This window comes from Phacochoerus africanus, chromosome 8, assembly GCF_016906955.1.
Source record: "Phacochoerus africanus isolate WHEZ1 chromosome 8, ROS_Pafr_v1, whole genome shotgun sequence".
In the NCBI taxonomy this organism is placed as follows: domain Eukaryota; kingdom Metazoa; phylum Chordata; class Mammalia; order Artiodactyla; family Suidae; genus Phacochoerus; species Phacochoerus africanus.
In genome coordinates, this window is record NC_062551.1 from 147,373,884 (window position 1) to 147,391,353 (window position 17,470).

Consider the following 17,470-nt stretch of genomic DNA (forward strand, 5'->3'; position numbering starts at 1 on the left):
CTCAGGGGGTTAAGGACCTGGCATCGTCACTGCTGTGGCTCAGGTCACTACGGTGGCGCGGGTTCGACCCTCGCCTAGGAACTTCTGCATGTTGTGGGTGTGGCCAAAAGAATTGAGCGAGCATAAGAAAGCCCTTGGGACCTGAGCCCAGAGCTATGTTGCACTTTCTAGTTAATTCAAGTTGGCACTTAGGAACTAGAAGGGAGACCCTGATAAATAGAACGGACCAGGAATAAGAAGCCAGGGGATTAATGTCCCATCTCTGGCTGGCACGCTCTCCGACCTTCAATTTACTCTCTATACAGCATCCGAAGGCATCTTTCTGAAATGGAAATCAAATCCCACCACTGATTTGCTTTCAACTTTTCAAAAGATCACCCACTTAACGATGCCTAGTTTTAAATGCAAACCGGATCAGGCTGGCACCATCTGGCCCCTTCCTACTCCCCAACCTCACCTTTCCCCTTTGCAACGCACTACATGGAACATTAAGAGCTACGTCTTTGAGTTTTGCAAATATGCCAATCTCTTTGCACCTGGTGATCCTTAGACCCGGAACAATTCTTCAATTCTCAGAGAGCTTCTCTGAGCATGCTCAGTGTTTACCCCCCCTCACAACCCCTGGTATTTTCCTGCACAGCGAAAACTGGAAAGTTTGCTGTATTTGTTTTTGTAGCTATTTATTTCATGTCTCTCACGCAGAGGAGCGGTCAGTGCTGGTGGGAGGGCAGGAGCCAAGTCAATTTGGTTCATCACATTCCCAGAGCCTGGCACATGCCCAGTTTGTAGGACACCCCTAGTCAGTGTTTGCTGAGTGACCCCGTGAATGATGATCTTGGCCAAGGCTTTCTCTTCACCCCTGTCCCCATGAGCATCAGTCTCCTCACCTGAAAAGATTGGGACAAGATGTGCCTGGAGACCCTTTACAACCCAGAGACAGAGTTCCCGTTGTGGCCAAGCACTTTATGAACCCGGCTAGTGTCCATGAGGATGATGGTTCGATCCCTGGCCTCACTCCGTGGGTTAAGGATCTGGTGTTACCATGAGCTGTGGTGTAAGTCACAAATGTGGCTCAGATCTGGCCTTGCTATGGCCGTGGTGTAGGCCAGCAGCTGGAGCTCACATTCAGCCCCTAGCCTGGGAACCTCCATATGCTGCAGGTGCAGCCCTACCAAGACAAAAAAGACACCCAGAAAAAAGGGGTACGAGGGTAAAGAATGGAGGCCAATAGAAAGGACGTAGGTGGATTTGCACTTAGAAAGAGCTTTCATCAGCTTTGTGAAAGGAAAAAAGGACATACCTTCTCACTTCCTCTTGGCTCAGAGGCTTGTAGGTCAGTCCTATGGGATTATTAATGGCGATTCAAGACTTTTCGAGAGTCCAAATGAAGAAACATTTAAGTGAAAATGGTGAAGAACACTTCATATGGCCTTCAAAGAATGAGAAGCTCCCCGTGATGCTCCTGATTCTTGAAAGGGAAGCTCTACCCATTTCAGCTCCTTCAACAATCCTATGCTTCCTGTGCTAATTATGAGACCAACAATTCTGCCTACCCACTGGCTTATTTTCCCCTTGACAAACTGTTATCAGATAAGCAGCTGAAAGGCTCTGCCTTTCCTCTTTCCAGGCACTCCTGAATTCCCGTCTATTGACTCTCAAGATCTGCCTGCCCACAGTGTCCTGAACTGTCTGTGGCTAATTGTAACAAATGGGCCCCAGATTCCACGGTCCCCACATAGTTTCCTTCCAATTTTATCATCTACGTCTGACGGGTTCTTAGGTCTCTCCAGCCAAAACCAGACCAAGCCTGTTCCCAAACTCCTTGCCTGCCTAGTTTTCATGCTTCAAGCACCGGGCCAATGAGGAAGAGACGGATTACAAACCACTTGTGGTTGGGTTGTGATAGTAACATTTCTCAATAATGTTTTCCAGCAGAGGTAGGGAGGGACAAAAGGAAAATCCACTGCAGTGAAAGCTTGGGCTCTCACTTCGAGGAACTCTGCGCGTTCTGACGCCCGGTCCAACACTGCTCAGCAAAACGCACAGAGCTGCCTGCCTCGCACAGCCGGCCAAATGTAAAATTCAAGAGCTGTCCTAAATACACAGGAGTTGCAGACACACAAAAACATACATACTCCCCCGACAGCCCAGAAATTACACAGCACCTTTCAGCAATATCCTGTGTAATAGCAATCTTGGGGAAGGAAATAAACATACATCTTGAGGACTCCAAACAAAATTTCTGGCGTTATACCCTATCACACCTTTCTAATTCCTACTCCTCACTCACTTCCTGAGTATCGCTTTACCCTGCATTTGGAGGGGCCGTATTTCATGCACCTCCAGATAGTATTCATGCTGTTCCAGAAGGTGTAAGCGTATTGAGTGCTTGAACATGTACCAGGCGCTTGGGCTATGTCTTTTTTTTTCCGTATTACCTAAGTTAATTCCTATAACAACCCTATGAGGTCAGTTTTATTATTTAGGAAACCAAGGCATATAGAAGTTAATGTTCCCTAGCTAGCAAGAGCCAGAATGTGGAGGTTTACCAAAGAGATACTATTATTCTTGTTTTGTAACTAAGGATATTCTGGCTCAGCGTGAAGAGGGACTTAAGCTTTGAGCCTGGAATGGGATCCAGGCCACGGAGCCCTCTGATTCTTCTGCTACACTGATGTTAGCTAAAGCCCACTGCCAAAGTTAGAGTCATAGCAGCTGACCCAGCCATCTCACTGCATTTACTTCAGTCTAAATACGAAGGAGAGGCCATCCACAAATCTCTGATTCTGTTCCAAGTTCACAGCTCGTCGTGTCCATTCTAAGCTAACTATACAATGTCAAATAACCCATCCGCTCTGTCCTTGATTCTGCTGAGACAGCCTGGTCATGGGCTCATACACCCCAGAATAAATTTCTGAGGCAATCTGAAATCAGCACAGCATCTACTGCTTTGCCCTCTCCTTTGGGTAGACCATTCCCAGAGGATCCAAAGGTCAAGGTTGTTTCCACACAGTCACAGAGGGAAAAAGAGAAAATGAACAGAGATGGAGTTCTCAGGCCTGGCCGATCAGCTTTTGAAACCTACAGGTTCCCAAGCTTCACCAAGCCCTCATCCTGACTCCCCCCTAGGTCTGGGTTGGGGGCCAAAGAATAGGTTTTCATTTTATTCTTGGCTGTGCCTGCATCAAGTGGAAGTTCCTGGGCCAGGGGTCACACCTGCACCACAGCAGTGATCTGGGCTGTTGTAGTGACAACCCCTAACCCACTGTGCCACAAGGGAACTCCAAGAATGGGTATTTTTGACCTATTAATTCAGGTGACTTTGATGATCAGCCAGGTTTGGGACAACTAGACCGAGACATTAAACTCCACTGTCCTGACCGTTGTGCCTTAGCTTCTCTTGCTTTTTAAACTCTCTCGCTGTCTTCAGTGTATAAATATCTTTAAATTGTCCTAACTTAAGAAACTATGATCAGCAGAGTTAACAGTAAAACCCTCCCCACTGTGCAATCCGAAATCAGCACAGGGTCTACTGCTAGTTATCAGTGACCTTACACCTTTTCTCTGCCAAGCAACTTGGAAGGGTGGTCTCCGGGGAGTCTCTGCTTCCCCCCATCCCATTCACCACGCATTTAACCTCTGCTCACACCCCGGCCCCCCTTCAGTGCCTCCTCCTGCTTCTGGATGAGCAAGTCCACCCCCAGGCTTCTCTTCTCCTGGGTGAACTGCCCGTCCGTTCATATTCCCCACAAAGGGCTCGTGCCTGCCCTCCCTAAAGTCTGGCAGCTGGTTGACTTCAAGCTTTAAAAAACAAAACAAAACAAAACAAAAAAAAGCCCTCAGATTGATACACAAAGCCCATGAAAATCTGACTTAGTGCTATGTTCATTTTCTATTAGTTATTCCCTCTTACCCAGTAATCTGTTCTGGCTGCCTTTTTTTTTTCTCTTTCCTCATTCCCTTTCCTCTCCCTCCCTTCCTTCCCTTTTCCCCTTCCTCTCTCCTCTCCCTTCCTTCCCTCCTCCCTTTATTTTCTTTCTTTCACAGACTCTGCAATGGCAAATGTGTTTGTCACAAGCACATCACCTGGATAATACCTACTGTGTTTTAAGGCTCAACGCAGTCTCAAGGTCAGGGTCAGCTGGCTCGGGTTTACCTTTTATCACGCTAAGGCTCACCTTATCATTCAGCACTTATCATTAGGGAACAAAACAGTACTTGCCTGTTGATCTCCCTCCTCCTTCCTAGTGTCCCCAACACACAGAGGACTAGGTTGTGAGCTCTCTGAGGGGAGGAATTCTGGCTTCATCACCCTGGGGTCTGCCACAGTAACTACCGGGAAGCTGTCACCTAAGAGAGCCTTGCAGTGAGGGAGAGAGATGGCGGAGTCAGGCTTGGTTCTGGTGTCTGGCTTTGGTACCGAGCAAAATGAAGCTGCTGCTAACTGACATATGGGCCACAGGCAGAGGAGGAGGTCTGGATGGGAAGAAAGAAGAATGTAGGTTTGGTCTTTGATATAAAGGGTCTGAAACATCAGCAGGCAGAATACGGTCAGTGATGGGGAGACGTCTCTTTTTGTTCAGGTGTCTATTGTAAGGAGCCCATTGCACTGGGACACATACTTTTAGTCACATCAATACCAACACTTTGTTGTTTGGCTTTAGGGAGCTCAGTTTAACTTCTCTGGGTCTGTTTCTCCTCTATAATACTGAGTGAATATTTTTCCTTGGTATCCATGGTAAGAATAAGACAAAAGTATAAAATGGTTTTGCAGGAACCAAGAAGCAGTGGATGGATTTTCTTCTGTGTATTGCCTGTCTGACATCAGCATAGTCACTGTCACACAAATAATACCATTCCTCTGGATAGTCTGTCTCTACAGACCTGAGACCTGAGTTGATATTAAGCGAAGCTAAGGAAACCGGTGCTGACTCACAGCACATCACAAATACATTCTTTTCTTCACTAAGGTCCTTTCAAGAGTCTTGATTACTCCATTATAAAGATGAGACAACAAAAGGGAGTTCCCTGGTGGCTGAGTGGGTTAAGGACCTAGTGTTGTCAGTGCTGTGGCTTGAGTTGTAGCTATGGTACAGGTTTGAGCCCTGGCTCAGGAATGTTCACATGCTGTGGTGTGGCAGAAAAAAAAAAAAAGGAGAGAGAGAGGCACAACAGAAATACAAAGAAAATCCTAGTTCTATTCATTCATTTACTCATTCAATAACCATTTATTGTGTACCTGCTAGGGGCAAGGCCCTGGATTGAGCACTTGATATACAAAAAAATAAAAGGAGCATGATACAGATGTCCAACACAGTTAAAATCCTCTCATAAGAATGTACAAGAATGTATGGAACTATCTCAGAAAACCAAATACAGAACTACCATATGATCCAGCAATTCCACTCCTGGGCATATTTCTGGACAAAACGTTCATTGAAAAAGATACATGCAACCCACGTGTTCATCGCAGCACCATTCATAATAGCAGAGACATGGAAACAGCCTAAATGTCAGTCAACAGATGAATGGATTAAGAAGATGTGGTACATATATATGATGGGATACTACTCAGCCATAAAAAAAGAATGACGTAATGCCATTTGCAGCAACAAGGGTGGAACTAGAGACTCATACTGAGTGAATTAAGTCAGAAAGAGAAAGACACCATATGATATCACTTATACGTGGAGTCTAAAATATGGCACGAATGACCTATCTACAAAACAGAAACAGACCATGGACGTGGAGGACAGACTTGTGTTTGCCAAAGTCTGAGGGGGAGGGAGTGGGATGGATTTGGAGTTTGGGGTTAGTAGATGCAAACTATGGCATTTGGAGTGGATAAGCAATGAAAGCCTACTGTACAGCACAGGGAACTATATCTAGTCACTTGTGATGGAGCATGATGGAGGATAATGTGAGGAAAAGAATGTATATATATGCGTGACTGGATCACTTTGCTGTACAGCAGGAATTGATAGAACATTGTAAATCAACTATAATAAAAAAATAAAAATTAGGATTTCCTGTCATGGCTCAGTGGTTAACAAATCTGACTAGGAACCATGAGGTTGAGGGTTTGATTCCTGGTCTTGCTCAGTGGGTTAAGGATCTGGTGTTGCTGTGAGCAGTGGTGTAGGTCGCAGACGGGACTCGGACCCCGTGTTGCTGTGGCTCTGGCATAAGCCGGCAGCCATAGCTCCAATTAGATGCCTAGCCTGGGAACCTCCATATGCCATGGGTGCAGCCCTAGAAAAAAGACAAAAAAAAAAATGCAAGAGTAAGATAATAAAGAAGTGTAGCTGCGCCGACATACTCTGAAGGGTCCCCTCAGCTCCAAGCTCCTCTGGGGGTGGCTGAGGGTTCTGCTGAGGCTGTACCTCACCCATCTTCTCTTCCTGCTCAATCTTGCTTCCTTCCCTTTCTCCACAGGCTGCCCATCTCCACTTCAGGGTCTGCCTCCTGGTACACCCAACCTGCTACAACAGACAAGGAATTCGTGCCTAGAGGGTCAGAGAAGATGACAAAGAAGTTGGGCTCTAAGGAATGAGAACTATGTTACCAGTCAGAGAAGGCAGGCATTGGACACTAGGGTGACCCCATAATAAGAGCAAAGCACGAAGGAGTGATAGAAGCTGGGGATGGGAAGCAATGAAAGTGGTTCCCTGGGGATACAGCGCAGAGGGCTTATGGAGGAGGAGAGGAGCAGAAGGTGAAACTAAAAGGGTTCCGCCTTTATCTCAGAGGTAAAAGGAAGCCATCAGAGGTTTTTGAGAAATGGAGTTATACAGCAGCAGCTACTTTCTTTTCTATTCTTTCTTTTTTTTTTTTTTTTTTTAAAGGGCCACACCTGCAGCACATGGAGGTTCCCAGGCCAGGGGGTTGAATTGGAGCTGTAGCCACTGGCCTACACCACAGCCACAGCAATGTGGGATCCAAGCCACGTCTGTGACCTATACCACATCTGACAGCAATACCAAATCCTAAACCCACTGAGTGAGGCCAGGGATTGAACCTGTGTCCTCATGGATACCAGTCAGATTCATTGCATCTGAGCCATGATGGGAACTCCTAGAGCAGCTATTTTCAAAATACCTGCAAGTTCAGGATGTAATGAAAATGAGAAAGAGTAGAAGAAGAAAAACCTTTTGGGAAGTTTCTCCACTCATTTATCTTCTTGAAAAGCAATGAAGACTTAAGTTTACGGCATTGGAGTGAAGAAATAAAGGGGATTCAAGGTACTCTAAGCCAAGTTTCCCCTTCAATGAAAAGGATAACAAGACCTATGATACAAGGGGGTACGATGAGCAGGAAGAGGGACACGCAGGTAAATGCCTAGTGAGGTGTCTCGTAAATACTCAACATATATCTGATCACTCATGTTCTCTTACGGTCAAAACTGTTAAAGCCTGAAGTATGGGGTAGAAAAAGGCAAGACAGAATTCCTCATATAGTAAAGAGAAGGATACCAATGATACCCTCCAGATTGCTCTCGTTTGTTTGTTGAATTTTGGAGGTAGCTACAGGATAGTCATAGAGGAGCTCCCGTTATAGTGCAGTGGTTAACGAATCCGACTAGGAACCATAAGGTTTTGGGTTCGATCCCTGGCTTCGCTCAGTGGGTTAAGGATCCAGCATTGCTGTGAGCTGTGGTGTAGGATGAAGACGCGGCTTGGATCCCACGTTGCTGTGGCTCTGGCGTAGGCTGGCAGCTATAGCTCCAACTTGACCCCTAGCCTGGGAACCTCCATATGCCACACGAGCAGCCCTAGAAAAGGCAAAAAAAAAAAAAAGGATAATAGAGAGCTATTGGTGACTCAATAAACTACCCCAGAAACAGCTTAGGGCTGGAGACAGAGATCCAGAATAGAGCAGCATGTGGGTGGAGCTGGGGGGCTCCTGAACTTAAGAACATTCAGGGAGGTAACACTTTGCAAGCGGAGGGAGGTGGTGAAGAGAGGACGGGTGGGGACATCTACCTTAGGGAAAAGGAGCTCCAGAAGAACGATGAAAAAGCACAGGGAAGAGAAGTCAGGGGATAATGGCACAGAACCATGGCATAGAACCTAGAAACGAAAAGACGATCGAGGTTTGGGAAAGCAGCCTACGTATCCATCACTACACAGCCGTCAAGTGAAACTGTGGAGGGTCCCTTGAAATTCTCCAAGGGAGCAATGATACAGTGAAAAGCTGGGACAATCTAAATACCGAACTGGAGCAAAAGGGTTCATTCAACCAGGTCACACAATCATTACTGCAATGATCTACAAGTATATTTAGGCAGATACAAAAGAATGTTCCAAATATGTCTGCTAAGGAAAAAACAAATCCAAAACCAGGCTACATCCATTATGATTCCTCGTAGGAATTTTGGAGAAAGTACGTGTGTGTGTGTGTATGTGTGTATATATATGTATATATATATTCTATATATATAAGAATATAGGTGGCTAATCTGCTAAATTCAGTGTAAGAGGGTTGTTGTGAGAAATTACAATACTGGACTTTGAAGTAGCTCTCATGATTGGAACAGAGCTTGAAGGGGAATCCAGGTGAAGAAGAGGACCCTCTGTGTACTTAATCTTGTGTATAAACATATATACCTCCAGTCATGAATGTAAAAAGAATCATATAACCTCAAGAATCAAGATTTCTAGGAGCTCCCCTTGTGGCAAGTGGGTTAAGAATTTGAACTAATATCCACGAGGATGCAGGTTTGATCCCTGACCCTGCTCTGTGGGTTAAGGATCTGGCATTGCCATGAGCTATGGTGTAGGTCAAAGATGTGGTTCAGATCTGTCATTGATGTGGCAGATGTAGCTCCAATTCAACCACTAGCCTGGGAACTTCCATTTGCCGCAGGTGCAGCCCTAAAAAACCAAAAAACCGAACCAAACCAAACCAAACAAAAAAAGGACTCAAGATTTCTAAGTGACAGAATAATTTTGAGCTGTTATGGGAGTTCCCATCGTGGCTCTGTGCATCCATGAACATGAAGGTTCGATCCCTGGCCTTGCTCAGTGGGTTAAGGAGCCAGCATTGCTCTGAGCTGTAGTGTAGGTCACAGATGTGGCTCAGATCCCGTGTTGCTGTGGCTGTGGCAGAGGCCAGTGGCTGTAGCTCTGATTTCACCCCTAGCCTGGGAATGTCCATATGCCTCAGGTGTGGCCCTAAAAAGACTGGGAAAAAAAAAGAGGTGGTATACAAATAATTACTGCATCTTTTGAAACTAATGCTCATGAAACCGGGGTTACTAGGGATAAAAAGCTACCCCTAGAAAGTCCTAATTTCCGGATTTTTATTCTTTTAGGTTTTTAGATAGAACGTAGCTTTACGCTGCATTGGTATTAGCATTTTAACAGATCATTTTCAAGGTGTTTTAAGGAAAAAACATGCAGCACACATCCCATCTCTGTCATTCACACAAGGAAGTGATGAAGCCATTGAAATCAGCACAGTCCACAGGCTGTGCCCACCTGTACCTCCTGCAGCATTTACTGCTGTAACGTGACTTACAAATGGCCCTTTCACCCCGTGAATCCCATTTCTCAATGAAGACGGCAACTCGATCAAGATGGAAGTTTGCAACTTCAAATGCTCTTTAAATCAAACACAATAAAGTCCAGACGCTTTTTCTTTTGGTGAGAACGACTAACTTCCACTTCGACTCTCACCTCAAATGCATAACTCAAGAGAGCACGAGGCAGCTTTCCTTGGACTCTTCAAATAAACTCTCTTTAGGGATCAGGCTACGGACAAGAAAATAGCTCAGCAGGCATTTTAAAAAAAAGAGAGAAAGTGAGAAACTAGGGATAAAAGCAGGAAGGACCCTGAGCAAAACATTACCCGCACCGTAATATAACACACGCACTGTCAAACGTTAGTTATTTGAATGGAATCAGGGACAAGGAGTCAATTTAGAGAGCTAAAATCTGGCGGGGGTGGTTTTAAGAAAAAGAATACACATGTGTGTTGGACGGTCGGACACATGACCCAGTTTTGGATACATGAGGCTAAGAATGGTTTACAATTTATGTGAGTCTGTTTCCAGCTAGTCTGAGAGGCAATCTGAAACTGTGTTATCAATTAGGGACCCATTGATGGATTATATACAGTCTGAAAGAGCCTAGGGCTGGACATCTTACAGATGTAAATATCAGACATGCGATAGCCTCCGAAGCACATTAATTCTGCTCTGAAGAGGGGCATGCGCTGGGGAGGAGGAAAAGGGGGAGCTCTGAGGTCACCCTTCACCATCCACCACTCTTCTCATATTACAAATGACTGCTCAAGAATGTGGACTTTGGGATACAGCCACTGCCTGGTGGAATGTCACGAAACTACAAATACAAGCAGGTCAGTTCTCAAATACCTGGATCCTGCCAAAAACTGCTTGTAAATCTAGCTGCGTCAACTGTGCCGAGAACAGCTCTTGTTAGGAAGGACGTTGTGCTGGAGACAGGTTCTTGGAAACAGCAGAATTCAAGTTCTGATCTTGAACTACATATGTCCTCACGTTGACCATCCTCCTCCTCCCCACTTCTCGATTGACAAATAAAAACTGAAGTAATAATAGCGTTTTGTCAGGATCCTCAATTATTTGTGCAGCTGAGTTCTATTCTATGCTAAAGCCTCAGTCACAGAAGAGAATCTTAGCACAACTAATAGGTCTTCAGAGCTTGCTCCACCTGGCCTCACTCTCAACAGATGCCTTTCTTCCTTCCTCCCTCTCTCATTCTTGAATTTTTAGGGCTGCACCCGTGGCATATGGAGGTTCCCAGGCTAGAGGTCGAGTCAGAGCTGTTGCGGCCAGGCTGTGCCAGAGCCCCAGCAATGCCAGATCTGAGCTGCATCTGCAACTGACACCACTGCTCACGGCAACGCCAGATCCTTAACCTGCTGAGCGGGGCCAGGGATTGAACCTGCAACCTCATGGTTCCTAGTCGGATTCGTTTCCGCTGCGCCATGATGGGAATGCCCCAGTTTGCTTTCTAATTCTCAGAGAAAACAAAATCACTACAAAAGGCATACCCCCAAGTTCCCGGCACCACCTCGGTCATTATGGGCATCTCCACACACGTAGTCTTCTTCCTTCCTCTTCCCAAGAATGAATGCTCTGTGCTTCTCCATCGTCTCCTTGGAATCCCACCAGCTCTTGCCTAACCAAGGAGAAGGCTCTAACGACTGTCTCTTTTCCTCCTCACTTTACTGGATCATTCCCTTTGGCACAGGACCTTATGAAAATTTCTCTCAATTCTCCAATATTCTCTTGGAGTTCTTGTCGTGGCTCAGTGGTTAACGAATCTGACTAGGAAGCATGAGGTTGTGGGTTCGATCCCTGGCCTTGCTCCGTGGGTTAGGGATCTGGCGTTGCCGTGAGCATGGTGTAGGGTGCAGACAAGGCTTGCTGGGGCTGTGGTGTAGGCCTGTGGCTGCAGCTCCGATTCAACCCCTAGCCTGGGAACCTCCATGTGCTGCGGGTGCGGCCCTAAAAAGCAAGAAAAATTAAATAAATAAATAAATTCTCTTGACGCCACATGGGCCCCCAGCTTTCCTTTCACAAGACTCTGGAGTTCATGGACCTCTTGTCTCCACCTCCTTTCCTCCAGTTTTAAGAGTGTGAACCAGTGAGGATCAGCCCTTCATTCTCTTCTACTGCTCCACCAAACAACCCTTGCCAAGTTCACCAATAGCCCCCGTATCGCTCAAGTTAGTGGTCAGTTTTCTTAGCCTGCATTTTACTGGGCCTACCTAGCACTTAGCTCCTCCTTCTCGAAACACCTTCATCATTTAGCTTCACAGACATGGAAGCCCTGGCTCTCCTTTGCTGCTTCCCCTCATTTCAATGACTTCTACTGGTCAAGGGCCCCAAGACTCAGTCCCTGGACCGCTTGTCTTTTGAACCCACAGTCACTTGCGACATGATTTTATCGTCTCCTGATTTCAGTATTACCTATACACAATGAATCTCAGGGATACATCTCCAGGGTGGCCCATTCCCCAGACTCTAGACTTGTATATTCTGTGGTCTATGAGACATTTTCATTTGGTAACTGACACACATCTCCAACTTAACTTTGCCAAAACTGAAATCTTGATTCTTTGCCTCCCACACAAACCTGCTCTTCCTCCAGTTCCCCATCACAGTAAATGGTGACTCTGCCCTTCTCGTTGATAAGGTCAGATATCGTGGACGTCCTTTCCAACTCTTATTCTCACCCCCTCTGCTCCCTCCCTCCCATCCCCCATTCAATTCATCTGAAAATCCTACTGGTTTGGCCTTCAAAGTGTATTGAGAATCCAACCACGTCTCACTCCCAAGAGTGTTACCAGACTATTAAGGCAACCATTATCTGCCACTGAAGTTTGGAATAACCTCCTAGATGGTCTCTCAGCCTAGCTAGAGCCTGTTCTCGCCACAACAGCCTGTAAGCCTTTGGACCCAAGTCACATCATATCATTTCTCTGCTGATCCTTTTCCTTCCTGCCCACCGCCCTGCTGCCACCCGCTTGGAATTCCCATCTCACTCAGGGCAAGAGGGAAGGCTCTTGGGAATCTGGCCCCCACCTAGCTCTCTGGCCTCATTTTCTTTTCCTTCCTTCCTTCCTTCCTTTCTTCTTCTTTAAAGGATTTTTATTTTTCCCATCATAGCTGGTGTACAGTGTTCTGTCAATTTGCTACTGTACAGCAAGGGGACCCAGTCACACATACATATATACATGGCTTCATTTTCTTACATTCATCTTCTTCACTGAACCACAGTTGTTGGGGCCTTGCTGTGTGTGATCACACCATTTCCCCTACCCAAAGCCTTTCTTGGAATACACGTTCTCCATTTCTCCTTGTGGTTTGGAAAGCCACTTAGTCGGATCTCATGGGGGAGACCTTATTTAAAAGAGAAAGACTCCGTCTCTCTCGCACTGCATTGCCATCTCCAGCCAAGTGTACCCTGGGACACCAAGGGTTGTTTTTCCTCCATAGCATTCACCAGCATCTTGTTTAAGATCCCTGTGCCCTGGTTCCCAGTTTATTTACAGCTGACCTACTACAAAGAAGCATGTTTATCATGTAGAAAGTACTTCATAGGTATTTGTTGAATGAATTTTTTTTCTCTTCCTCCCTCCCTTCAATTTTTAGGACCACACCTGCGGCATATGGAGGTTCCTAAGCTATAGATGCCAATTGGAGCTATAGATGCCAGCCTACACCACAGTCACAGCAATGCCAGATCCGAGCCACATCTGTGGCCTACACTGCAGTTTGCAGCAACGCCAAAATCTTAACCCACTGAGCGAGGCCAGGGATGGAACCCACATCCTCATGGACACTAGTCGGGTTCAATAAGCCACAATGGGAATGCCTTCTTTCTTTCCTTCTTTCTTTTTTATGTTAGTCAATGAATTCTTGTTGTGCTACTTCATTCCAGTTAGTGAGTAGGCAGTTACGACCTGGCAAAATGGCTCTTGTATTCACTGAGAAAAAGGGACAATGGCATGACTATTAATAATGGAGATAGATCTCAATGATATGCTCATGATAAGAAACAATAAACAGATATCAAATAAGGCAATGAGAATGTAGCCCTCCCTGGCTGCAGCAGCTTCCAGATTCTTCATGGAATGGCCCACTGAAGAGCGGGGTCCCGGCTCCCAAGTAGGCATCTGCCCCCCTCAGGCTGCCCTAGCCTACACGTAAATGTCTGGATGACACAGCCAGAGCTTCATCGAGAACCTCAGACTGAGGATCTACCATCAAAGATGTGTTGAGAAAGGTGTTGCCTACCAGAAAGGAGTAAAAATACATTAGAAAGTGGTCAATAATTCCTTCTTGTTTTATTTTTCCCAGTTCTAAACTCAAGGCATGCTTACGTTGAAAGTCAGAACATTAATAAAGTAAAAATACTCCATTCTTTCATCACTAAAAGATAACTATTAACATTTGTGTGTGAGCCCTTCTAGATCACATATATATGTTTTTCGTAAGAAAAATCTTTTATTAAATATTTCTTATTAATTCAAGTAGCCCATAAGTCAACATGTAGTATACAAATACAAATTTTACTTAGACAAAAAGTTGGATTACGATGTGTATTTCTAGGACACATTTAAATTGATTCTATTGAAAGGCTGCCTTTATTTCAACCTCAAGTCTTCAGACGCAGCTGTATGTCTTGTGCTACTGAGCACAAGTGAGAGAAAAAGGGCAAACACTGAACCTGGGAACCTGAAGATTCAAGTTCCAGCTCTCTGTCCTGTTCCAGTTTTGGAATCTGCCATAATTCATTTTCTCTGCCCATTCCATGGCCTTCTCAACTCTCTTCAATTATATTTTATGGAAAGTATTTGCATTGAGCTTCCTTTCTAATAGTAAACACCCCTGCACCAGAAGGACTCCAGATTCTCTGACCAATTTTTTTTTTTTTAAATGACTGGATTCATTATATATTGATCTAGATGATACGTGCCTGACAGACTTTGTTTGAATGATTTAGCTAGCAGTTACAGTTTTATTATTGGTAAGCGATACAAAGCTTACAGTTCTTTCTTTCCAGACCTGATAGATAACCTGGTCTGGATAACTATAATTCTTTCCCTGGACCAATATTGGTTGAGGATCAAAAATAATAAATATTCTGGTCCTCTGGCTTCTCTCTTGGGTTTTACATGTCCCCAAGAGACCTGGAACTTGGAAATACAGTTTTTCATGTTTAAGGGTTAAATCCTTTCTCTCTCTAGGAATGTTGGGCATCTTAGGCTCCTTCTGAGACTCTGTCATTCCTTGGTAAAATCCTAGGACTGTGGCTGGTAAGTGATTACTAAAGTTACTTCCAGGAGTGCCCGCTGTGGCTCCATGGTAACGAACCTAACTGGTATCCATGAGGACATGGGTTCAATCCCTGGCCTTGCTCAGTGGGTCGAGGATCTGGCATTGCTGTGAGCTGTGGTATAGGTCACCGATGTGTCTTGGATCCTGCATTGCTATGGCTATGGGGTAGGCTGGCAGCTGTAGCTTCTATTTGACCCCTAGCCTGGGAACCCTCCATATGCCATGGGGTGTGGCCCTAAAAAACAAACAAACAAACAAAATAAACAAACAAACAGCTTTTAAAAGGTGAAGCCGGAATTCCCACTGTGGCTCAGTGGTTAATGAATCCGACCAGGAACCATGAGGTTGTGGGTTCGATCCCTGGCCTTGCTCAGTGGGTAAGGATCCGGCATTGCCATAAGCTGTGGTGTGGGTTGCAGATGCCGCTCACATCTGCGTTGGTGTGGCTCTGGGGTAGGCCAGCGGCAACAGCTCTGATTAGACCTATAACCTGGGAACCTCCATATGCCACGGATGAGGCAGTAGAAAAGCCAAAAAAAAAAAAAAAAAGGTGAAGGCTTTAGGTTTTAGGGTGGGGCATCAATCAACAAGTGCACATAATCAGACAAATAGAGTGAGAAATGCAGACTACTATGCCAGAGCCAGAAAACACAGCCATGGTGTCACTCTGAAGCTATCTATAACTACGCATATATAGTAACTACCTGTAATAACTACAGGCGCCCTAGTAGTATTACTACTGCATATGACTGACTTCCAAGAAGACCAGAAAGAAAGGTCAGCTCATCGTTCTGTATCCACCGGTGCAAAACTTGCACATACAACACTATACCATTTTATACAAGGCACTTGAGCACCTGCAGATTCTGGTACCCACGGGGGCCCCTTAGGACCAACTGCCTGCAGATACCGAAGGGTGACTCTAAAGCATCATGGCACTGTGCGTTAGTCAAAAACCTCTCGAATCATTCTTCAAAAACAAAACAAAACAAATAAAAAACCCCCCCAAAACCCCAATAACCCTCCAAAACAACCCCACAAATGAACAAATTAAAAACTATAAATAGGGAATACAAATGAAATTCAACACTTCCTAAGTACAGAGACAACTGGGTCTCTACAATAACATTTAAAAATACAAATGTAAAACTGCTTAAAAAATGAGATAATAGATGCAAGTTACACGACACCTTCCATATGTTTAGAGACGTGTAGTAAATGCTCAATAATGTTCACTCGATTTTTTTCCTTTCCTTCTGAGTCTCACATTTCCAGAAAGGAATATCCAATTTAAAGTATATATTTGTTTTCCTCAAAACTTCAAGAAGATCTCTAGACCAATAATTTACTCAGTTTGAATGTGGTGGAATATCATTCACTTTTACAAGACAGAGAGATTACCGACCTGAATTTAAGTCTCGTCCTGGATTGAAGGCCCGGCTATTAACAGTAGTAGATAGTCGATCACAACTAATTGTTCTAGATACATTGGTATTGAAGTTCCCATCAAATCTGAAACAATAGCAGAGAATTAGCAACACGTATCTGGTGGCTCTTCAATCCAGAAAAGTAACCAACAGAAGTAACAGTTCACATTATGTACAAATTAGACGATTTTATAAACAGTAAAACTACAATTTAAATATTTAAACAAACAAACAAAAAATCGCTTTAGAACAGTGTGGGTAAAAACAACTGCATCTAGAAGATTTTAGACATTACGTTCAATTCTAAGGAGATAAAAAAAAAAATCATCTTTCAAGCTAGCTTTTCCCCCACTGAATTTGAGTCAGAAACTATTGCTAAAATCACACAATGCATTTGACAAAATAAAACTAGAATGACAAAAATTCAGACTTCAGCTCTTATATGAAATGTGAAACAGTTCTTTAAGTTATCCTGTCTGATGACCAATGACCAGGAGCAAACATAGACAGTTGTGAAAGAGAAGAATGGCTGTGGACTAGGAAAGATCTAGATTTGAATCCGTGCTCTGTGAACACTAAATGTGTAACCTTGCACAAATTGTTCGTCTGAGCCCCAGTTTTAATGGGAAAAAAAAAAAAAAGCATTTTCCAAAGCTGTTATAAAGATTGTAAATAATGTACCAAAGCTCCTCTCATGATAAATGACACGGAGCCTGCATTTTCCAGGTTGTAATGTAGAAGGGGCCAAGGTCTTTCCTGATTTCCAGTGGGAGTGTAACGCTAGTACTAAAGCTAGAACAATGCCAGTACTCAGGATAGTAGCTGATCAATAATACTAATGCAATCACTTGATGTCATTTGCCCGAACAAACAACAATCCACAAAGAAAGAAAAGAAAAATGTACTAACTCATTTATAATCACTAAGAGTATTTTTTTTTTTGGTCTTTTTGCCTTTTCTTGGGCCGCTCCTGTGGCATATGGAGGTTCCCAGGCTAGGGGGCGAATTGGAGCTGTAGCCACCGGCCTCTGCCAGAGCCACAGCAACGCGGGATCTGAGCTGCGTCTGCAAGCTACACCACAGCTCATGGCCACGCTGGATCCTTAACCCACTGAGCAAGGCCAGGGATTGAACCCACAACCTCATGGTTCCTAGTTGGATTCGTTAACCACTGAGCCACAACGGGAACTCCTATAATCACTAAGAGTATTTT

General features: G+C 44.6%; 1 protein-coding gene across 1 annotated transcript in view; it reads right to left on the reverse strand.

Annotated features, from left to right (window-relative positions):
* Window positions 1–17,470, reverse strand: part of CACHD1 (cache domain containing 1) — a 234,174-nt gene that overhangs the window by 68,200 nt on the left and 148,504 nt on the right. Inside the window, exon 4 of the mRNA XM_047788785.1 lies at window positions 16,236–16,342. Within this exon, the coding sequence (XP_047644741.1) occupies window positions 16,236–16,342 (107 nt within the window). The remainder of the gene's footprint in view (window positions 1–16,235; window positions 16,343–17,470) is intronic.